We start from the raw sequence: 24,629 nt of genomic DNA on the forward strand, positions 1-24,629 counted from the left end.
CGCGGCCTTCGGCAGTTCACGAACAGACACGCGAGCGAGAGCGCGCAGCGATGGGGCTCAGCACGAGAAGAAAGAGTTTTATAAAAGCCGGATCGACTTGGATGTTCTGAATCGCATCGGATCGATCACTATGGAGAGCTGAATGTGACTGCTTCGTAAAGACAGCGAGAATTTGAAAGTTGATGCTGTTGTAAGGTCGTTTAACATTGTGGATGCGTTTGTTGTGACATCTCCAGACGTAATCTAGGGCTGTGGATCTGTTGTTAGTACTCGAACTAACCCAAACTACCCCTGCAGCAGAGTCCGGGGGTGATGTTGTCCGTTCTCTCGTACGGTCGACTGGTGGCCCGGGCGGTCATCGGCGGACTCTCTCAAACCGACAGCCGCGATTACAGCCTGGTGTCGGCCAGCTTCGGCTTCGGGAAGGATTTTCGTAAGGGGATTTTGAAGAAAGGGATGTGTTATGGAGACGACGCGTGCTTTATAGCCCGGCACAGATCTGCTGATGTGTTAGGTATGTAATGGTTGAAACGATTAAAGCATATCTGTGTTGTATGCAAAGATAATGTGTTTGGGAGAACTGGTTTAGTCAAGTATCGTGGTTAAATCGCTTCTGACGTCACAACTGTCGCACATCGATGGCCTGTAGGTGCATCAACAAAGGCTTTTACAACCATAAGCCACTGTATATGTTTATGAACTGTTGATATGATAAACTGTTTAGTCATACTTTAAATAACGTTATTTTATATTTTATACAGACAAATATTAAAATAGTTTTTTAATAACAGGCATGTTTCATAATAATAATCATGCAGTTTAATTAACTGCCATATAAATATCATATTGATTTTTTTATGAATAATAAAGCCTATAAAGATAAAAATAACTGTTCTTTTAGTGTTGTGTAAGTAACACGGGCTGCTAAACGTTCCTCGTTAAATTCTAAATGAACATTCTTTGGAACAAAGTTACATTTTCTATTGTGACGTCATTATCGTTAAGAACGACTCGTTCCGTAAGCCTACTGAAATTACCCACTAATTTCATCCCAAATATCATTTTCAGAGTATGTTATCATTTATTATTTTTAAGTTCTCACACTTTTTAATTGAAACAGACTCGCTTCTTTAGTATCATTATTATTTTAAAAAAAAAGATTTAGCGTTACCTCTGAAAGTGTATCTGCTTTCCCTTTTGTATAAATGTTTCTTTTTTTCTCCCCTTGATTTGTTACTTTCTAATATTTATTTGAATATTTTGTAAACTTGTGTTAATGCTTGAAAATGTTTGTACGTTTACTACTGCATTAAAAATGAATCCAGAATTGCTTCAGCTGTCACCAAACTATAATAGAATATAAAATGAGTGGAAGCCCGTTTCTAATGTTTGATATTCCACGTGACAAGGGGGTATGAACTGTTGTAGCTATTGTAGAAAAAAAAAATCACTACACTGTACTATGGATATGGAGTGTGAACAAAGTGATATGAGAATAAAGGATCATATCTACACAAAAACTCATTGTATTTGAGTTGACAGCTCAACACACTTCAAATTAAAAATGTGAGCCGTGGTGGAAGTAGTTCATTTATATTGCTGCTAGAATTTGCAGTGGTATAATTTTTCATACTATTACTATAAAACGTTGCTTCTAACCTGAGAATGGCAACTTTTGGGGGTTAACAAGAGTGCACATTAGTTTTTATGTAACACCATCTAGTTACAAGGAAGTCTACCTGAAAGACATGGGTGCAAAACAATAGATAGATGAACACTGAAGACCACAGACTTTGGTTTCAGCGTCTGTCTTGAGTCTTGACAGTGTTCAACACTGCAGATCCTCAAAGAAAGCAAATCTTTTAGTTCATTCTTCTTTTGGGAATTATTTGAGGTTTTTAGTTCAGTTTTAAGATATAGTTGATTAGTGCTTGTACTGTTTTGTCTGTCATTTAACCCACTCATAAGGATTAAGCCTACAAATTCAAATGGCAGACATCAACAGACCTGCTAACATGTTTCTAAGGCCTACTTGGACAGCTATACATCAAAGTCATATTAACCTGGGATGTAAATCTTCTTCTACATCTCAAACACATGAGCAGGGTTCTGTAGTGGCCTAAGAAACAAGAACAAAGACTCGTCAAGCTTCAAGCCAGCAAATCTATCTCTGGAAATCCCAGTGCGTTTAGAGGCGAGATTACGAGAGGATGCAGGTCCTTGCAAAGGGACTTGCCTTGTATGGTCACAAATGAGGGTTCCTGCTCATTGTCAGAAGGGAAGCTGGGAAGGCTTTGTCTTTTGGACTGATTTGGAAAAGCACATGACATCTTTGGGTTGTAGGCAGTAAACGTTTGCATTCTTAATATTAAAGGCCAGTGCATCTTACAATCTGAAAATCACTTTTTTTACTTAACCATAATTAGTGGTTGGCAGATGTGGGTTTTCAATAGCAAATGTACACAAAATTTAATGACATTAAATGAACATTCCATCTCAAAAGTCATTCAGAAACGATTTCTTTTCATCGTGAAAGCATGCACGGGTGTCAGCCAGTTACAGCAATCGCAAAATGGTCAACCGATTGCCGACATATCAGTCTATCACTAAACAAAACCATTGTGCTTCATTTAGCAGCTTAGAAATGCAATTACTCTACATAAAAAATTAGTAGGAAATCCTGTGGTTGAGTTTATTGTTATATAGACCGTATTCTGAAACGGTTCATCTCCAAAGTCATTGTTAACCACTTACTTTCACGAATCACTGATATACCTGTACACAAACATTATAGCATTGCAAGTTGTTTGTTAACAATTTATAAAATGTAGCTTTCCAATGGTATTGCCCTCATTGTGTTTCTTTTTTATCACCTAAAGGTGTGGCTGATGGAGTAGGTGGCTGGCGTGACTATGGGGTCGACCCCTCTCAGTTCTCTGGGACACTCATGAGGACGTGTGAGCGGCTCGTCAAAGAAGGACGATTTGTGCCAAGCAATCCAGTGGGAATCCTTACTACCAGCTACTATGAGCTACTTCAGAACAAAGTACCGCTATTAGGTGAGCAAATTAGATTTAGATTTTAGCTTTAGATTATGAAGTGAATTCATTTCACGAGTAGAAAACAGAAGAGTGCAGTATGCTGTACAATGGAAGTCTCCCTCCTTCACATAAAATGAGAGAGCTGCACACAAAAAGCATTTGCATTTAACTGTCTTTTTGGAAATATATTTTCAAATTTTCAGTTTACAAATAAAAACTGTAGAGACATTAGATCACAAAGTGTTTTGGAGGCTGTTGTGATTGCAGCATTATGCTCTGGCTTCAATTAACTTTATTCCAGACGCTTGAGGTGTCTAAAATTATTTTGCATGCGTAAAATCCAGTGTGACCATCTTTTCAACATGTTGATAATGTCTAGTCCAACTATCCACAGACTGTGATGTAACTTTAGCATCAGACTAACATTCATAACATAAGGTGTTGGCGTGCAATGGCATCTTACTTTACTATGCGTGCACGGACGTGACGCACAGATAAAACTGTGGACTGGATGTTCTGGGACAGTCAAGAGTAAAGTTTTATTTTTCCTGACTTGCGAGGGAAGTGGTTTTTGGGAAGGGCTTTGGCTTATTTTTCTAAGGATGAGATCAAAGCCGTAACTAAAATATAATGGACTGAAATGAGTCATTGTACAGCGTGCTACTCTCAAAAACACACTATGGCCTGGATGAGTCACGGACAGAGAGTGTACTGGGTCACAAGATTGGATTTTGGTATTAAATCTGCACAATTTCAAAGCTATTACACGATGGCTTTGTAGGGCATTTAAATAAGTGATGCACCAAAATGGGGGGATGGGGGGCATGAGCCCCTGCCCCTTTGATCGCGAAAGTAAAAGTGCCCTTGGCGGTTGCATCACGTGCCCCCGCGTTCCCATTTCTGCCCCCCCCCCCCCCCCCAATGCAATTTCTACGCGATTTCTACCACGGGAGAACAATCGAACCCCCCTGCTGTGGTATCAGAGTAGTTAGAGTGGGCTAAGTAATAAATACAAAGTTACCCCCCACCCCCCAATTATTATTATTTTTTTTTTTTTTTTTTTTTTTTTTTTGTGCTGATCTGAAAAATGATCCGATCCGTGACTTAATAACCGTGATATGATCCGAACCATGAGTTTTGTGATCCATTGAACCACTAGTTTACAGGCTGTTTTATTGTAGTCTTTTCGCAGTTAAAACACAAATTGAGACCTGATACATTTCAGTTAGTCGTACTGGTCCTTTCAACATACCTTCTGATGTTCATTCATGTTTATTTTGTGCAATAACTAGTAGTGAAGAGGAAGAGATGATAGGATCACATGCCGCTTGAAGTGGCGCTATAGCAATCTGCCACAACACATTAAAGAGTATCAAAACAACATTTATTGTTTGTATTTCATTACAAAATTGACAATTTGAAAGCTGAGACTTTTTCATATCAAAAGTAACAGCTTATTGTGATTATGGGAGGCAGGCGCTACAAATAATGTTTTGTGAAGTTTTGTTCATGCATCAACTGAAAACAGCACATCAGTTCATCAAAATGAAGATCAATTCAAAACAAGAAATCAATATTGTTCATAAATTGATTTTAGGCAGAATGTTTTCAATTAAATTTTGGTGCATCTGTAATTTAAATAAAATTGATATGCTTTAAATTACCTATCATGTGACTGATTAAGCATCTTTCTTTATTTTAGGAAGCAGTACAGCGTGTATCGTGGTATTAGACAGGCAGAGTCACCGGCTACACACGGCGAACCTGGGAGACTCAGGTTTTCTGGTGGTTCGAGGTGGCGAGGTGGTCCACCGGTCTGACGAACAGCAGCACTACTTCAACACCCCTTTCCAGCTCTCTATCGCCCCTCCTGAGGCAGAGGGCTCCGTCCTCAGTGACAGGTGAGACCTTCACTCTGTTATGTGACTTTTTCCTCTCGCTTTCTGATTATGCAACAGCATCGTCTCCCTACCTAGACGCAAGCGAGACATAATCCCCTGGCTGTCAGTATGAGAGCATGATTAGGTCCTCACTCTGAGAGCCTGGTTATTAACTCGACTGGATAATCAGTTCCTCCTGGTGAGAAATGTGTCACTCGGTGTGAACACTGCAGCGTCTACTCTAAAGTCTAGGATACGTAATGATCTCTATTCTTCTATTTCAGATCAGAATGGCTTTATTTGTCAAAACCAAAATTTGATAATTGTGCACAAAGCTTAATCTATCCTAAAAAATGGATAGGATTTTGAGCCACAACTTATTTGATTAAAGTCCCCCTGTAGTGAATGATTTTATCTCTTAAAACTCATCTTTGATCACCAAAATGACATATTTAAACATTTTTTTTTTTTCCTGTGAAAAAAAAATTTCTTCATGCCTTAAAATAGCTTGACTGTAACTACACCCTTGCTTCATTTAGTATATGTGGATCCACGAATATGCTAATTAGCCCCTCCTCCACTCACTCGCACAAGCTCAGAGATCCACTCTGTCAACTTACTGAGGTAAACGCCGCACAATGGTATCGCTTTTTACAACGCCGGACACATAACGGTAATTAATATGATTAGCCTTTTGCTTGACTACGTTATCAAACAGCTAATAATGTGTTGCTAATGTTACACAAACCATGTTCCTGTTCGCCATGTCAGAGTCAAACAGCTGCCTTCTAACAATCAGCATTCTTACAAACGCTTTGAGCAACTCAGAACGTCAGTGGAGAAAGGCATATAGTTCATTATAACATCGTAATATACAATTTTCAATTTTTCATATCAACAGAAAAATATAGCGGGATAACCTGGCTTCTCTTGAGACTCTCCTGCTTTAGAGCGGTCATAGTTAATGATATGCTAACGTCTGCCGGCACGTTGACGTGATTGGTTACGAGGTAGTTTGTGACGTAAGGAACACCAGCGATTTCAAACCACATTTTTTAAACTGTCTTTAGATCACTGCAGTTTTAAATATTGTTGACTTATGAATTTGCACATGGTGTCTCAAAACACCACATAGACATATAAACAACATTAAAAACTTGATTTTCAACACAGGGGGACTTAACTACTATTATGCTTTTTTGAATATTACCTTTCATGTAGTGTGTAATATAGCTGTTTGTGAATGTAAAAGGTCTGCACAGTTCAAAGCTCAAAATCCACGATAAATTCTCACAAAAGAAAGAACTGATTCTGAACTGCCGAAACGAGTCGTCAGTAATTCCAGTCCTTCTTCCTGCACAAACCTATGCAGGTTTGTAACAAATTTGCATAAACTTGCATAACGCAAACATCTACTTTGACCCACCCTCAAACTGTAGTTGTAGCTGAGACGGGAAGAGTTTGGTTTGTGTTGTTGACATGTCGATAAGACGCTGTTTTGTGTGCGCTGCAAAAGCAAATACACTTTGCTTGCACTTCCAAAGGATGAGACTTGCTCTCGAATTGATACAGTTAAACTGCCACCATCGTTACTGTTTGTACACTGGATCTTCAACAAAACTGAGCACTGCTGGTTTTGTAATAAATGAATTGCACAATAAATTTAAAAGATAATTACTGTCAATCTTCAAATAGCCTACTGTGCAGTGTTCCTGTTATGCATAATCCAACTGTAGTTTTGTGCAGTTAAAGGTTCAGTGTCTGGTAATTCATTCATTCATTAACCTTTTCAGTCGTATCTGACTTTTGGTGATTCTATGGGCCATCTCCCACCATACACAAGAGACTGTCCATTAATTTTCTTGGTGAAGATTTTTCCGGGGAAGGTTGCCAGGTCTTTCCCCAATCCTCCCCATTACATGACTTTGGACTCACACACTCTGTCTAGTAAACATGACCCTAAATCAGTAAATTACAGTGAATTTGTCATGGTTAAGCCATGTTTTTGGGCTCTTTCCGATCTGAGCTAAATCCTGTTAGTTTTAATCTTTCCAGACACATGACATGGCTGCCAAGCTAATGGAGACAACCTTAGCATGGCCTCTGTAAATCCTGACATTAGCTGGTTTCTCTTTGACAGATGAGCTAGTAGAAGTAGTTCTCTGAGGCCAGATATTCTTCAGTTTGCGGGTCTAAATCTTTAATGCTGTTCCATTTTTAAACCGTTTCCACTTCTTAATTTCTCTGAATTTTTTATTCACACTAAGTATCATGTTTAAACCGCATGACCCGGGGCCAGCCGGGCTGGTACAGACGGAGGGAATGACAGCCAGTATATTTGTATCAGTGGGCATAATGCCTTCCACAGACTTCCTGGAACAGAACACGACACTTCACAGCTGATCTGTATGTTTCCGCGTGCTTTATACTATAATGAGGATCAAGCTAAAAGCTTCTTAGACTGAAACTACTTTTATTTATCTCAACTCGTGCTTCTAAATATGGTCAGCAAACAGCAACGCTACAAACACATTTTAACTGGGATGGCACAGAATGTGTAATTATAGTTGGTTTTGATGGATTGTTGAGATGACCTAAAGACACATTACGAGAGTTGAATGTTTAATTTTTTTTTTCAAATGTCAACCATCAGAATGGGATCACATTTCATAACTAAACTATTGAGTTTACTTGCATTCAGAGTAACAATTTTGTGTTCTCTCGTTTCCCACAGCCCCGAGGCTGCTGATAGCTCATCCTTCGATGTCCAGTTGGGTGACATTATACTCACTGCTACAGATGGTCTCTTTGACAACATGCCAGACTACATGATTTTACAAGAACTCAAAAAACTCAAGGTACCAGAACATCTACGTACAACACTTCTTTCTGTCCATTTTTCTGTCTTCCAGCGACACTAACATGAATTGTGTGCTCTGCTTTCAGAATACCAACTATGAAAGCATCCAGCAAACAGCCAAGAGTATTGCTGAACAGGCCCATGTTTTAGCATACGACCCCAATTACATGTCTCCTTTTGCACAGTTTGCCTGCGATAATGGCTTAAATGTCAGAGGTGAGATATACTCATTTAAAAATGACTAAATTGTTATTTTATTCCTTTTGAGCAAGCTACCACTTTTACTTTTCCTGATTTACTTTTTCTTTACAATTTTCTGAAATAATGGTCATGCTAATGTGTACACATTTGCTCTGAATACAATTACAATTCTTCATTTTAATTTATGCATTTGACAGATTTATGCATTTGCTTTTACTGTGCATTGAAGGTATACATTTTCCCAGTTCAATGCACTATAAAATGTGAAATTGTCATAATTTTGTTTGGTTCAGTTCAGGGTTATTATAGTTCACTAAAATTAAAACCATTTTTGTTACTTGAAATAAAATAATATATATATATAAGTACTTAATTTTTTTCAGCTAGTTGCCAAAGCAACATTTTTCATCTTCATTTAGTTCACTAAAAAAACTAAAACATAAAGAAAACTTTATAGACATAAATGAGAAATTTATAGACACAAAAAGAAAATAACTAATAAAAAAAGACAAAAACACAATTTCTAAAATATTAAAATGAAAACGTAAAATACAATAATCAAAATATTTAAACAAATAGTATCTCAATACTAAAATCAAACTTCAAATCGATTATTTTCATATGATTAACTAATTATTTTCAAAACTGACACAAATGCAGAAAATGCATGAACTCATAAGAAATGCCTACTTTAAATGCTTAAAATTTGCTTTGGATAAATGAAAAAAGTTAAAATTGGTCGGATAATCGAATGCAGGATCATTGTTAGTTGGATTTTTCCACTGAAAATAGGTCAAGAATTGCATTTGTATGAGAAATGGATGCATAATTGTCAAGCCTTTTTAATCCCTAAGCAATGCATTAAATTCATTATCAGGTAACGCTTTACAATAAGGTTCCTTTTGTTAACATTAGTTAACATGAACTAATATTGAAAAATACTTCTAAAGCATTTATTAATCTTGGTTAATGTTAATTTTAACATTTATTAATACATTATTAAAATCAAGAGTTGCATCTTTTAATATTATTTAATGGACTTCTGTTAGTTGTATTTGTATTAACTAACATTAACAATGTTGGCAAACTAACAACAAATGAGACCATATTGTAAAGTGTTACCCATTATCAGATTGATGTATTGATGCTTTTTTTTTTTTTATTCCTAACTGACATTTTTTTTAATATTTAATGGCACATGTGAACATTGTAGATGTCGAGTAAATATTGCCTGACAACATTCGTTTTCTTTCCAAAGGAGGAAAGCCAGATGACATCACTGTTCTGCTGTCAATTGTAGCGGAGTACACAGACTAATGTTTACAAGGGCTGCAAAATGCTTCTCTTGTTGTCTTCCTCTCAGTCACTGGACTGGCAGCTGTTTCCTGCTGGCAGGATTGAGGGCTGTTGGAGTTTCTGTTTCTGGCAGGGACTTGGAGCCCACATCTGTTCCCTGGGTTCTTCAACCTTACTAGGCCATACTTCTAATGATGTCGCCAGCAGGCTCAAGTAAAAGATCACCTTGATACGAACTGCTAAAGCCGAGTTGTGCTTGGCAAGGGCTACAACTGGTGTTGAAGTATGTCTGTAAGAATCACCAGTGTTTCTGTCGTCCAGTGATGAATGAGTAGGTGGTAATGATGTGGTTGAGATTGAAGGGTCAAGAAGTCAAAAATGGAGAAAGAATGAGGAAAAAAAAGCAAAGCAGAAAGGAATAATTTGATTAGGGACAAGCGTCCCAAAAAAAGAAATCAAGAAGAAACATTAAGATGGAAGCGTTGTGCCATGGGAGTCTTTAACCTTGCAAAGGCCTAAGGGAGATGCCCTCAAGTTACATGAATCTTGAGATGGCACGTTTTGCCTGTTTACTTTCCATTTAAAAAGACACCCGATCTGTATCCTCTAGACAGACGTCAGCTCAGGGCCAGCTGAGATGTGAGGTTATTAAGCACCAGTGACTACTACAAACTCTTCACTAGCTAATGGACAGTTTGTCGTCAGTGTCGTTGCGTAACTTTACAATACTAGATTGATTATGGATTGATTATGACGCTTAACTTCATCAAAATACTGTCAAAGATAATGATCAACAATAGAAATGCCATTCCTCTGAGATGTTAACTGATGAAAGACACTTTTGCAGTTCTCATTACATAAAATAAAAGAGTAAGACGGGTGTTTTGTTTAAGCGATTCGAAGTACAGGGCAAATTACAGTTCTAGGGGAGACAGAAACATTTCCCTTCATATTTATTAATTTTAAACAGTATTACTCCACCATTTTGAGTTTTTTAACATGATTACAGCTGTGCAACAGACTGCAAGGGATTGTGGGATGTGTTGAGAGGAAAAAAAAGTCCCATTTAAACCACTTTTAAGAGGTTCACATGCATGTGGTGTGTGTGCGCGTGTATGTGAGAGAGGAACGTTTACGATGTGTAGATATTTGGAAAACTGGCTGTATATTTATGTATGACATGTATGCATTTTGAAAGTGAAGTTATTACACATCAGATGTATATGAGAATATATTTGATAATTGTGTGGATATTCTGTGTTAAAATATTTTTCTTGCTTTTTTTTTTTTTTTGTAAAATTTAATTTTAAAATATCCCTCAAGGTGTTTACGCACAAAGCTAATGCTAGCATCTGTGAATGCTTTAAGTGGGTATGTCATGGATCACATGATCTAATAAAGTTATATTTTTATAACTTCTGTAGGTTGCTGTTTTTACTTTAGTAAATTTGTTTTAGAGAAAATAAATCAATATTCTGCAGTAATTGCTTTTACTGTAAACACGTTTTTGTTCGTTTTTATAAACTGAAGTGCTTAAATTATCTAATGTTACATGCTGTCAATAGCAGTATTTGATTTGGACTATTTGTTCAAAAGTAATGATTCCTCCCTCCCATTTTCTCCAATTTTCAAATACGTTTTTGCTTCCAAGCAAAGTTTGTAATGTGATTTATATCAGAGCTGGGTGGTTTCTACGTTTGTCATTTTAGCTTTATTTGTAGTTCACTTAAAGGTATTGCAGTGTGACAAATGAATTTTTAAAAAGCAAATACTGCATGTAATCTCTCAACTATGAGCCATTCATAAAAGCAGCATGTATAATAATTATATAAGAATATAATAATAGTCTTAGATGAAGTGTAGCATGTTACACTGCAGGAGACCGATGTCTTCCACCCACACAAATGCTTGTTTCAGCTATGTAGCTATTCTAATCACACAAGCCATTTGCACCCTGATGAATTAACTGGATTACACCATCGGATGAATCTTCAAGGCCACCTGCAGAAAGTAGCTGTCTCTTTTTTTTTCTTGATCTAGTTCTGTAGAAATGTAATGTTTGTTAAAGCAGAAGTGTGTAATTTTTTTTTAATGTTGAATAAGTCAGCTATATGTGAACTATTGGTAGATTGTCTAAAATGACACACTTCATATTAAAGGCTTCCATTTCTTTGCATTTTGAAGTTTAGTGTAACTGCAAATTTTCCTACACTTTGTGCCTAATTTAGGTGTAAATTACATGAAATATCGCACATTACATCAGCATTAAGTGTTTGGAGATGAAATTTGTTTGTCAGCAGTCAACAAAACCAGTAGTAATGGTTGTGACCCAGACATCATGAGCATGAACTAATGCAATAGCGATCGATTGAACCGTCACATTAGGAGCTCAAATAACAAAACGCCTCTAACGGGGAGCGAAATTAAGTTATTCTGTTTTGCCCGGTAGACCAGCTTAAGCTTCTCCTGAACATATTTTTTTAATTCAACAGTTGAGCGAAACACAAAGCTTTCTCTGTATAATGTGGCGAGGTATGTTTGCAATACCAGTAATTGTTGCAGGCTTATATAATGGTTTCTTAAGCAGCATTTTAAAGCAGTGAGTCAAATCTTCCTCTGACTCACTGGTGGACACAAAGAACATGGAGTCCTTCAATCCTTGAGAATGTGTTTGTTTTGAAGTTTTGATTTATCTTCTCCACGGTGACCGAACTCATTTGAACTGTGTGTTTAGGAAGACATTCCTCAGCTCTGCAACAGAAAGTGAATCTTGCCCCACTTGGCCTCTCTGCTTCTTTTGAACTTTACTGTTGTCTTATAGTTTGCACACACAAAACATGTATTATACATTACAAAGATGTTCATACAAGAACAGAAACAAAACCAAAAACTAGCTTACAACTTTTTTACATTTTTTTTTACATTTTACATTTTACAACAAGGATTAAAAGACTAGTAATGGCCTTGACTGCTGCATTTGAGGAAACCCTTCCAATTTAATATATATGTTAACTTTTAAAACAATCCAAACTCTTTGTAAAAGATAACATTTAACTGCAGAAAATATGCTGTTTTGTCTTTAAAATCTACTGAGTTTATGTAGGCTGTATCATCCAGTAACGTCCATGCATTCTCGCTGCAGTGTTACCTGCTTCAGATTATCTTACGGTGTTACCTGTGTCCCTCCTCTGATCCTCCGTCCTCCTCTGTGTCACTGCCACAAACCAGGCTGGGCAAATCCGCAGTGTTACCATCCCCGCCATCACTGAGTACAGCGCCGAAGAGCAGGGAGCGGATCTAAAATGAGCGCCTCAAGTTGTAAATGCAAACATCTGAGGAATTTTGACCTAATTGTAGCTTGGTCATTGTACAAAATTGGTGTATTTTGTATCCCTCAGTTACATACATGTAAAGAAAAATATGAATAACTGACCCTAGAAAGAGGTTTGGACACACTTGACTGACTAAATCTTACAAACCGTTTGATCCAAATGCTTCTGCTTTTTACCTTAAATTAGTTTTGTAGACAAACATTAACTTCTTGACAAGAAAACATCGTCTTGACAAAATCACTATTTTAATTTACCATATAAAGCCAAATTCCTAATGTCTCTAAATTATCAATATGATCAAAACTTTGCTGTAAAAACTTGATTGATTGTTTATACTCTTTTAGCAAGTAAAATACCTTTATTATAATTGTAAAAAAAATCAACCTTCAGCTCATGATACACGTCTTTTTGCTGTGAAATCTTTACATAAGAATAATTTTTATATTGTTAGTAATATTTCAAGATGAACACTTGCTGGACTGAAGCAATTTAGGATTACTTGATCATCCATACATCATCTTTTAGAAAAACCATGTAAAATGTGAGTATCAAATATGATTTTCAGGCTTTTGAGGAAGGTTTATTTGTTCATCTCTCAATCATCATTGTAATGCATTACATTATGTTTTGCCCATAAAAAAACTAGAGATTTGATCATAAAACTAAGCATTTAAATATCATCTACGACATATTATTGGCAGATATAGATATATAACAACTGATATTTATATGCATTTTTTGTCAGTAGTCTGCTATATTGTTATAAAGATCTCACTGATATACATTACAAGATATCAGAATTTCATCTTATGTTTTGGCTTTATAAATATCAGCATCTGCACCAAATTTCATATTTTTTCTCAGTTTGGGCCTCTGAATAAAACAGGTGTTTTTCCTCCTCGAGTCTGAGCTCCATATTTTCATACTTCCACTTGTGTTTTTTCCACTCAGATTTGAAGATATTGCTATTATTTTAAAATGTGGAAAATTCTAATACTTTTGACTGGTAGTGCATTCGAATTTAGGCTATTAACCTGATATGCCACAATGCAATATATTGTTTGTCTGATAGAAGACTCTAACCTTAAATGTGGCTGGTGTTACTGGTGTAGTCAAAGCCGATTCAGGTGCCAAACTGGGTCTTGGCAGGATCTCTCCAGGTGCATGAAGCTGAATCATCTTCCTCATATGAAGGGCTGGATGAAACACTTCACTGCCCTGGCTGGAAGCCACACGTTCCCCGTCAGCAATGCACACCTCTGCCTCCATGGGGCCTTCACTTGTGGAGATTTCGGCTGTGGAGGTCTTGGGGATGGTGACAGGACAGTCATCCCTAGAACACACAGACTGCTGTTTGTTGTTGCTATGTTTTAATCATTTAAACATGCCCAAGTAATTCATTGTTTTTGATTCTTTTTCATTTTTTCTAAACAAACAATTCAACCGAATAAGACTCTCTGCTGCCCCCACCAGCTCTGGAGCATGAGGTTAATGTTCTGTAAAGCACATCAAATTGACTCTGAAGTTTGTTGATGTTTATTTACTTGGTTGAACTGCAAGACCCCTGTGATGAAAGAATTTCTTTAATAAAACTTATTTTCTCTGAAATGACTCAATTTGTCATGTTATGTGAATGTATATGTTTTATTTTAATATTTCATTGAGATACTATTATTGTTTTTATGAATATTTTGAATTTGTTTTAATATCTATATTTTCCATTTTAATTTTAGTTAAAGTTTTAGTTAGTTTTGTGTTTTTGTCAGTTTTTATTTCAATTAAAGATTATTTTATTTCCAGTGACAATATTTTTATGGTTTTAGTTTTAGTTAACTATAATAACCCTGGTGTACATTATTTCAAAAATAATTTACAAACATACTATTTGTTTATAATAGGTGTAAAACATTTTTATGTGTGCCTGTAAGTAAAGAGTTTGCAGCAAAGCCTGAGTGATGTAAGTGCTATGGGTAACGAAACACGTGCAGGAATGTGTGAGGGACAGCAGAGGCAAGAGAGAGAGGGGACGAATCACACAGTGACATTGGGGGAGGGTGTGTGAAGGAAAGATGGATGCATGCCTCTAAATATGTGAATTGCTCCCCATGTGGCAGGGCTATACTATGTCTGATTTGGCTCTGTACCAGAACTCAGGCCCATGGGACAAACGTTCCATTGCATGCAAGAGCAACTAGAACAACTGTTTCAACTTACTCAGGATCTGTTTATCTACTCCACTAAGAGGGAATTTGGGGACTATTTAGTAAAATGATCTCATTTAATCAAATTGAAAATTCTGTCATCTTTTACTTAACCTCATGTTGTTTCCAAACTCGTATGAGTGTCTTTCTCTCTGCTGTCAGCATCAATTCAAATAATTATGGTGTCATTTTGATCTTAAAAGTTTAAAGGTTTCCTCATTCAATTCCATTATATGTAAAAGAGTTGCCTTTTGTGGTTCATGGAAGAAACTCATATGGGTTTGAAACGACAAACTATTCCTGGGGTGAACTGTTCCTTTAAAAATCATCTCCTCATGATCAAACCCTTGTGTTTCTCCTTATTTGTAAGCTGCATTAGATTAAAGCATCTACTATATAAATAAATACATTTAAGTGCAAGTTTATCCTAAGAACAGTCATTGAGTAGGCTGGCCCAATCTAATCTGATCTTATAAGTGTTCTTGATATATAGCTGTATATACTGCAAAATTATAAATATATATGTATATATATATATACTTTTTATATTTATTATTATTAATGATATTATATAATATATATATATATATATAATATATATTTTTAAGTATTCAAATAATTAACAATCATTTTCAGCCAAACAATCAACATAAATGGCCTTGATGTTGGATGATAGACTTTGTCTTTACACTAAACACTGACGTCTATGCAAATAAACCCTTTGCCCTTTTAAAATCAAGAGATAAAAAAATCAAGATTAGTTATTTATTTTAGCTTTCACTAGCATGAATTATTGCAGGTTGGCTGTTTAAACAGTCAGCAGTGACGTAGGGTGCACACAACAGTTGACCCAGATGTTTGTTTCTGCTTGAGTCACTGACACTGATACAACCACAAACTCTACGAGGAAGCCACGCCTTCAGGCCAGCATGTCACAGCTCTAGTGCTGCGTTACCCTATATAGGCGGGGTAGACTAGAGCACTAAAGCGTCACTGAACTCAGCGCCCTCTTGGTGCTTATGGAGGTGGCTCTATGTCACAATGGTTTGGCATTTGCATTGCACCTATAATTTGAAATTATAGGAAAGAGACTATTCTTGAAACAAGGTTACGGGGTGGAATATTGTGTCTATTTGGGAAAAAATAAAATGGATTAGCTTCTATTTAAATGAATATTTCACCCAAACATGCAAAAATGCAAATTCATGCAAAATTCTATCACTCAGCCTCATGTTGTGCCCATATGGCTTCCTTCTGTGGAACACAAAAGCTATCACATAAAGCTATCATCTAGCTTCCAAATACATAAATCATATTATTGAAAAGAGCAGCCAGGGTCTTCTTAAAAACAAATTTACATTCTGTTTCACAGAAAAAAAGAAAGTCATGCAAAATTCTAATTTATGTGTGAAATGTTCCTTTAAGAACATCTGTGAATATGAAAATACACAGTCAGTTTTGAACGTACAGTATTTTCATGTGAATATGAGGGTTAAAATAAATTACCCAGGTGCAGATTGAGATGGGCTTTCGTGGTCTGGATCCGTTAATGTGGACAACACAACATGGGCCTCCAGCATCATGTCTTTTACAGTGAAGGATACAGGCCTGAAAGAGTTCAAAATCATTCAACTAACAGCTATAGTTGGTTATGTATTGTGCAGCTAAATGTATGACTTTATGCAGAATATATGTGGGTTTGGTATTGGAAAAAAAAATACTTACTGTCCAGCTACACCAAAGTGACAAGATACTGGTAGACCATAAGACTCAGCAAAGGACAGCAGCCCCTAAAAGCAATTTAACAATAAATAATTATTTTCATATTATATATATATATATATATATATATATACAGTGCACAGCATAAATGAGTACACCCCCTCTGAAGAAATACAAAAGATGTATTTTCTTTATGATCACTAATACAATTCATGGAAAGATGGCAAAACTAAAATGTATTAAACATATACATAATAAAAACTGAGAAATATATGTCATTAATAGCCATAAAATAAGTAAATTAGCCAATTTTGTTTAAATTAAGGATTGCAGAAATGAGTACACCCTAGATTTAATTCAACAAATGTATAATATTCTAGTACTTAGTATGCCCTCCATAATTTTGAATATACTGCTCTGACCCTTATTGGCATGGAGTGTACAAGTTTATGACAAATTGTCACATCTGTCCTGTTTAACTCCTGGATGATGAGCTCCTTAAATGCCCTGATCTTTAATGGGGAGTGTTGCTCAACCTGTCTCTACAGAATCCCCCACAGGTGCTCAAGAGCAAGATTGAGTGCAATACATGTCCACAGAAGGTTGAAAAATGCCCAACAATGCAGGGAATGAGGAAAGGGTAACATCTTCTGTTTCAAGTTTGTGTATTGAATTACACAGTGGTGTGGGAATTCATGACAACATTGATAAAGCACAACTCCCTCACACCTTCAGCATTCATACATCCCTATATAAGAGCTTTACTACCACTGAACTTTACTGTGGGAACCAGGCACATCTCACTGTGTTGATGCTGTTAGATCCAAATTGATTGATTTGGTCTCATGAGACCAGAGTATTGATTCCCAGAATCTATATTTTGTAAATATTGGCTTTGGAAATGGCTAACTGACTTTACTGTGCTTTGGCTACAGTAGGTAGTTCCAGTGAGAACAACAACCATGCATGTCATTTCTGCAGGCTGCATCTTACTCTGTGAGACAAACAGTCACTCTTTTCATAGCTTTTGCTGGCTCTGAGACAATCACTTGGTATTTCTCCTGCTCTTTGTCTAGCAAAAAAATCCCTCATCACTAAATAAAAGCTTAAAATGAAGGCCTGATTATTTCAGGGGCCTTGTCACAAGTCCATTGTTTTTGAATTTTTGTGTTACTTTTGCTATATTTTCACACTTAAAACAATGATTTGGTAATCCTCTTGTACCACTGTCCCCTTTTGTGCTAAGAAATAAGTCTCCTGACAGTCCTCTCCCAAGTGGTTCCATTGCTGTCAGCATTAAGTCTGAGAATGATTCAGTGGGCTATATAACACAAATTACTTCTCTTTAAATGTTTTGGTGCAACATACTTACCTGTTGATCAAGCATTGCCTTAAAGGAACACTCCACTTTTTTTGAAAATAGGCTCATTTTTCAGCTCCCCTAGAGTTATACAGTTGAGTTTTACCGTTTCGAATCCATTCAGCCGATCTCCGGATCTGGCGGTACCACTTTTAGCATAGCTTAGCATAGTTCATTGAATCTGATTAGACTGTTAGCATCTCGTTAAAAAATGACCAAAGAGTTTCAATATTTTTCCTATTTAAAACTTGACTCTTTTGTAGTTACATCGTGTACTAAGACCGAAGGAAAATTAAAAGTTGCGATTTTCTAGGCCGATATGACTAGGAACTATACTGTCATTCCGGCGTAATGATTAAGGAACTTTGCTGCCATACCATGGCTGCAGCAGGCGCAATGATATTATGCAGCGTCTGTGACCCCCTGCTTGCACAGGGAGCGTGCCTTGCAACCATGGAGACATTTGTGAGAGACGCTGCGTAATATCATTCCCATTTTGGAGGGGTGAGCAATAATGTGCCTTTTTTGTGTGCCTTTAAATGCAAATGAGCTGGTGTTCCCAGTCCCCTTTCAAGAGGAGGGCGGAGCTTCAAGAGCTCATGCTCTGGCATGATAGGACAGATTGCCAGAACACCGGCAACAACAAAACAGGACAATCTCACGCACTGAAAATGTCAGTAGCGGTGTTTAGACTTATACGTTCCAACCGGAGTCATTGAAAAAACCCTTGTTTGTTAAGCAGTCTGCCGCAAAATGATTGGGCCAATTCTGGATATTTCCTTCGAAAAGGTAATTAAACCAAGATGTCCTCAGAGACAGGAGTCTATGGAGACTCCTATGTGCATTGGTACACCTTGACAGCCCTTATATATATATATATATATATATATATAAATCCTTTGTTATTTTAGTTGTGTGCTTAGGGTCATTGTCTTGTTGGAAGGTAAACCGTCGGCCCAGTCTGAGGTCCTGAGCACTCTGGAGAAGGTTTTCGTCCAGGATATCCCTGTACTTGGCCGCATTCATCTTTCCCTCGATTGCAACCAGTCGTCCTGTCCCTGCAGCTGAAAAACACCCCCACAGCATGATGCTGCCACCACCATGCTTCACTGTTGGGACTGTATTGGACAGGTGATGAGCAGTGCCTGGTTTTCTCCACACATACCGCTTAGAATTAAGGCCAAAAAGTTCTATCTTGGTCTCATCAGACCAGAGAATCTTATTTCTCACCATCTTGGAGTCCTTCAGGTGTTTTTTCATGTGTCTTGCACTGAGGAGAGGCTTCCGTCGGGCCACTCTGCCATAAAGCCCCGACTGGTGGAGGGCTGCAGTGATGGTTGACTTTCTACAACTTTCTCCCATCTCCCGACTGCATCTCTGGAGCTCAGCCACAGTGATCTTTGGGTTCTTCTTTACCTCTCTCACCAAGGCTCTTCTCCCCCGATAGCTCAGTTTGGCCAGACGGCCAGCTCTAGGAAGGGTTCTGGTCGTCCCAAACGTCTTCCTTTTAAGGATTATGGAGGCCACTGTGCTCTTAGGAACCTTAAGTGCAGCAGAAATTTTTTTGTAACGTTGGCCAGATCTGTGCCTTGCCACAATTCTGTCTCTGAGCTCTTCAGGCAGTTCCTTTGACCTCATGATTCTCATTTGTTCTGACATGCACTGTGAGCTGTAAGGTCTTATATAGACAGGTGTGTGGCTTTACTAATCAAGTCCAATCAGTATAATCAAACACAGCTGGACTCAAATGAAGGTGTAGAACCATCTCAAGGATTATCAGAAAAAATGGACAGCACCTGAGTTAAATATATGAGTGTCACAGCAAAGGGTCTGAATACTTAGAACCATGTGATATTTCAGTTTTTCTTTTTTAATAAATCTGCAAAAATGTCAACAATTCTGTGTTTTTCTGTCAATATGGGGTGCTGTGTGTACATTAATGAGGAAAAAAAATGAACTTAAATGATTTTAGCAAATGGCTGCAATATAACAAAGAGTGAAAAATTTAAGGGGGTCTGAATACTTTCCGTACCCACTGTATATATATATATAAAATGTATCATTAATTATTAAAATAATATAAATTATATTAATTAATTTACATTATTATTTTTTTAAAGATCATCAGAGACAGCCCTGCTCAATCCTAAAGAATTAAGACCTGCCAAAACATGTTCGTAAAGCCTTTTATACACAAGGGACACACTGATCCGTACAGATGTATTTGACCCCGTTTAAGACTGCATGAGGAGAAGGTCAGTCATGTGTGTCCAGACCAGAGTGTGCTGTCCAGTGCTGTAACTCATTGTGACAGGTTATCTGGTTAAAATCCAAGCATCTGCCCCACTGCATCAATGACTGACACAAATACACTGTGGCCTGCCAAGAAGTTACGCCACTGTCAACAGCCAAAGCGCGTACGTAAAAATGGTCGGTACTATAGATGCATAAGCCAGTGTCACTAGATCTCCCTGGAAAACAGGGGCAAAGGTTGAGCTAGAGAATACAACATGGACTTGTGTTTATAGTTTATCTTGGATACATTACAATTCCAAAATCACAGAAGTGATCACTGAACATGATTGTTGTTCCATGTTTTTTTGGAAATGTTTAGTATTTTTGAATAGTGTGCAATCCAACTATTCAACCAATGCATTTTTATTTATTTATTTTTTTTTTTGCGAAATGTAACATTGCTGATTAATGCAGATTTCCACAAAATAAATAAAATAGCACACCTGGGTGTAAGTTAAAGGGACCTTTTTTTACATTTTCAACTTTCTTTAGTGTGTAATGTTGCTGTCTAAGCATGAAAAAGGTCTGCAAGCACAAAGTCACTCCAAAGGGAGTTATTTTCTATATCAGTGTCACTGTTTCTGAACTCCCTGAAATGCCTCCATTGCAGTCTTGAGTTTTCTTCCAGTAACAAACACGTCACAATATTCCTAATTTAAATAATTCCTTCCTGCAAAATAAAGGGACGGGGCCTGGTTGAGTTGCGTTAGTAGTGTGTTGAAACTCGCAGTGATGCTAAGGAGCGTGACATTTCCGAAACACACTCGAAGTGGTTGACCAATCACAACACACTGATCCAGCCAACCAATCATAGCACATTGTGGTTTTCAGAAGAAGGGGATTCATAGAGACAAGAACAAAACAGAGTGTTACTGACAGACTAGGAAGAGAAGAGCTGCAACAGTGTAAAATATGTGAAAAATAATGTGTTTTTTGAAGCATGAAAACCTATTCTAGTACACCCCAAAAACAAAATCATGACTTTGAAAAAGGGCATAACAGGTCCCCTTTAAAAGAACATTGGAGTCGTTCAGTTCACATGCATGACACTTTCTCTGAACTCGCCTGAGTGAATATGATCGTACAACGACTACATTGCAGGACAGAAATAAGTGGCAATAAAAACGAATATGGAAAGATCCTCATGTACTGATCAGCACACACATCAAATAAAAAATTCCCACATGGGGACACAAACACCTCACCTCTACACATATCCTGAGTATTTGCATGGTAAAACATGTTGTGCTGGACACTCACCCTCAGTTCTTTTAGGCAGAAGGTCATGGCTGAATCCTCTCCAACCTGAAAATAGTCAAACTCGTCTGGGTGCAGCATCAGCTCTGTGTTCATGCCTTTAATACAACCTGATATCAAACAAACAAGATCTAATTAATGCAGGACCACAATGTTCAAAATCTGAGTATACAGGACCTCTAGTATACATTAAATCTAAATACATCTAGGTTACATGCAGTTCTGATTTATAATAATATGTTTTATATATATAGCGCCTTTCAAGGCTTTTCAAAGCTTTACATAAAGTTGATAGATAACATGAACATAAATATATACATATACACTCAATATACAACACATGATCAACCAAATGGAGCAGACAGAGATAGTATAATATACAAGATAAGTTACAAAAGCAAGCATAGAGCTGAAAAATTTAGGTAAACTATCAATTAACAAAATGTAAATTACTTATGTAAATTATTATTATTTATGTAAATTACTTTCCTCTCAAGCAAATTAATTTGAAATATAAATTGAATACTTACTGTATACTGCCTATTATTTTAAAAATAGTAAGTGAAGCAATGAAAAAGACTGCACATTTACTTTAGTGAGTGTCATCCAGTTATCATATTTGGAATAAAAAGGTTATTTTAATTTCATTTGGTGTAATATTTATGAATTAAATATTTAAAAAATACATTAAAATAATTGTAATACTGTAATAATATTCTAATGCATCAAAAAAGACATTAAAATCGCCAAATTTATTTATCACACTGGAGATGGAAGGTACCTGTTAAATATATGTGCATAAAATAGTATACATATATATTAGATGCATACAGAAAATTTGTTCACTCATCAATATTAATGTTACATACTGCAAGAATAGTAAGAATACTACATGGTAGTAGTATACTATTATAAACAGCCTTACTATTTTCTTCCTCATAAAAGGTCTTCAATGCTACTTTAAGAGAGGAAATGGAAAGAGTGACCTCTTCTTGTGAAATCGGGAAATGCACCACAATGTCGCCTAAAAGTCTGACACAGAAACAAAAATGGTTCAGTCAGCTTATGATTTGGACTATCCTACTAAAAATGAAATGGTAACAATTTACAATAAGGTCCTATTAGTTAATGTTTGTTAAAGCATTAGCTAACATTAACGAATAATGAGCAATACATTTGTTACAGTATTTGTTAACATTAGTTAATTAAAATGCAACTGCTCATTGTTAGTTCATATTAGCTCAGGTGCATTAAAGAATACAGATACAACTTTAGATTTTAGTAATGTGTTAGCAAATGTTGAAATTAAACATTACAAATGCTTCAGAAGCATTTTTTATTGTTAGGTCATGTAAACTGTTTACAAATAAAACCTTACTGTAAAGTTTTACCAATGAAACTGGAAACCAACAGCATGAACAAATGCAACACTTATTTTTTTATTTTTTTTTTAAATGCACAAAAGATTAATGCTGAATTGTGTGTGTGTGTGTGTGTGTGTGTGTGTGTGTGTGTGTGTGTGTGTGTGTGTTTACTTGGAGTGGGCCTTCAGGACATTTGGACAGAGGTGAGCTGGGAACACGGCCTGCAAAGCTTCACATTCCTGATACCCCAAATTATGGGTCTTAGTTATTCCTAAAACACACAAGTGCCAACATCTTGATTAGAACAAATGTGATAAGTTGTGATGAATTATGCAATATGGAAATGATTTGTTACAACCGCCAACATCAATCTGTTCCTCCCTCTGTCAACGCATTACCAGTTTCGATACATACTTCACATGCAAATGAACTAACCGTGTCTGCAGTGAAACTGAAATATCACCCTGCTGTCTGGGACTTTGATGGTTATCTCACATCTGTCCACACTTCGCTCTCTCCATGAAACACAGCGAAACAGGGGAAGAACGCACTGAAAATTATTTTTAAAAGCATACAATAATCAGTAAATACTGTGCATGAATAATACTGATGGATATGAGTTAAGGCACTGGGTATTAATATCACAGGTTCTATAAAAATACTTTATTTTAAATTAAAACATGTTATTAAATAATATACCATATAATAACATGTTTAAAAGACCATTCTGTTTTTTTGCTCACAAAAGTTGTACAGTAATAATAACATTGACCAAATCTTTGAGACTTAAACGAAACCTATGGTTCTGAATGTTTGGTACCTTCGTGTTTAGTTTGCATTTTACTGCTTCACAGTCTTTCTGGGTGTTTGGATCTGGAATATACTGCTGGAAGAACAGAGGAGTGAAGAAGAAACAGGCATAGGCCGATTGAGACGAGTTGACTGTCCTTACAGCCAACTATAGATGAGAGAGACAGAGAGAGGGAGAATTAGAAATGGCAGACAAAATAAATAGGTAAGTAACGCTTTACAATAAGGTCTCAATAGTTATCATTAGTTAATGTATTAACTAACATTAACTAGCAAACAGAGATACATTTGTTACAGTATTTATTCATCTTTGTTAACACAAGTTGAAAAACTGTTCATTGTTAGTTCATGTTAGCTCGGGTCCATTAAATAATATTAACAAGTAGATAATTAAATGTTTAAATTAACATTAACTAAGATTACTAAATGCATTAGAAGTATTTTCATTGTTAGTTCATGTTAACTCATGCCAACAACTGGAACCTTGTTGTAAAGTGTTACTAATAAGTTTACACACTAAAAGATTGTGTCTTAAAACCTAGTAAGTTGTGTCTAATGCCTAATAAGGCAGCTCACTACATTTTGAGACAGCCAGCAATATACAGTATGTTAATCATACTCCTTCCTCCAATGGATCCAACCATATTTCTTCACCAATTCTTGACAGAGCATGAACTGCTTTTCCAAAGACTAAAAACAGTAAACAGAGACATTTATTAACAACTGAAACGCGGAGAGGGAAGTTTTATTTCGATAATATTGAGTAAAAATGTGTCATACCTTTAATGCCATTGCCTTCAATAATACACTTCATTTTGTTTTCCTTCGTTCAATATTTGACGCAGGAAGATTAGGCGCGAAAATATCTATTCTCATTATTCAGATAAAGCAGAAATTCTGACAGGAAACATAGTGAATTTAGAGAATAAAAACTAAACATTTTTTCCTCAGTGCTTGCGAGCGGGAAAGAAGCAAGCGCGCGCCATCTAGTGTCCGACAAACCAAGCGCG

At 36.6% G+C, this 24,629-nt stretch overlaps 3 protein-coding genes across 3 annotated transcripts in view; 2 read left to right on the forward strand and 1 right to left on the reverse strand.

Moving 5' to 3' along the window:
• Nucleotides 1-10,697, forward strand: pptc7a (protein phosphatase targeting COQ7 a). The gene is made up of 6 exons (XM_051904486.1): nt 1-514; nt 2,880-3,059; nt 4,744-4,942; nt 7,656-7,779; nt 7,868-7,997; nt 9,241-10,697. Exons 1-6 carry the CDS (start codon nt 313-315, stop codon nt 9,297-9,299), a joined length of 894 nt encoding a protein of 297 aa, XP_051760446.1. The 5' UTR covers nt 1-312; the 3' UTR covers nt 9,300-10,697.
• rad9b (RAD9 checkpoint clamp component B) lies at nt 10,539-24,626 on the reverse strand. The gene is made up of 11 exons (XM_051904472.1): nt 24,400-24,626; nt 24,239-24,309; nt 23,630-23,767; nt 23,245-23,359; nt 22,981-23,080; nt 22,371-22,477; nt 21,449-21,555; nt 16,537-16,601; nt 16,318-16,419; nt 13,694-13,943; nt 10,539-12,575 (listed from the first exon to the last, which is right to left on the reverse strand). Exons 1-11 carry the CDS (start codon nt 24,431-24,433, stop codon nt 12,450-12,452), a joined length of 1,215 nt encoding a protein of 404 aa, XP_051760432.1. The 5' UTR covers nt 24,434-24,626; the 3' UTR covers nt 10,539-12,449.
• The window catches only part of srrd (SRR1 domain containing), a 5,997-nt gene continuing 5,085 nt past the window's right edge, over nt 23,718-24,629 (forward strand). Inside the window, exon 1 of the mRNA XM_051904488.1 lies at nt 23,718-23,824. Coding sequence (XP_051760448.1) covers nt 23,805-23,824 — 20 coding nt within the window. The 5' untranslated portion in view covers nt 23,718-23,804. The remainder of the gene's footprint in view (nt 23,825-24,629) is intronic.

The sequence above is a fragment of the Ctenopharyngodon idella genome, chromosome 8 (assembly GCF_019924925.1).
Source record: "Ctenopharyngodon idella isolate HZGC_01 chromosome 8, HZGC01, whole genome shotgun sequence".
Classification (NCBI taxonomy): domain Eukaryota; kingdom Metazoa; phylum Chordata; class Actinopteri; order Cypriniformes; family Xenocyprididae; genus Ctenopharyngodon; species Ctenopharyngodon idella.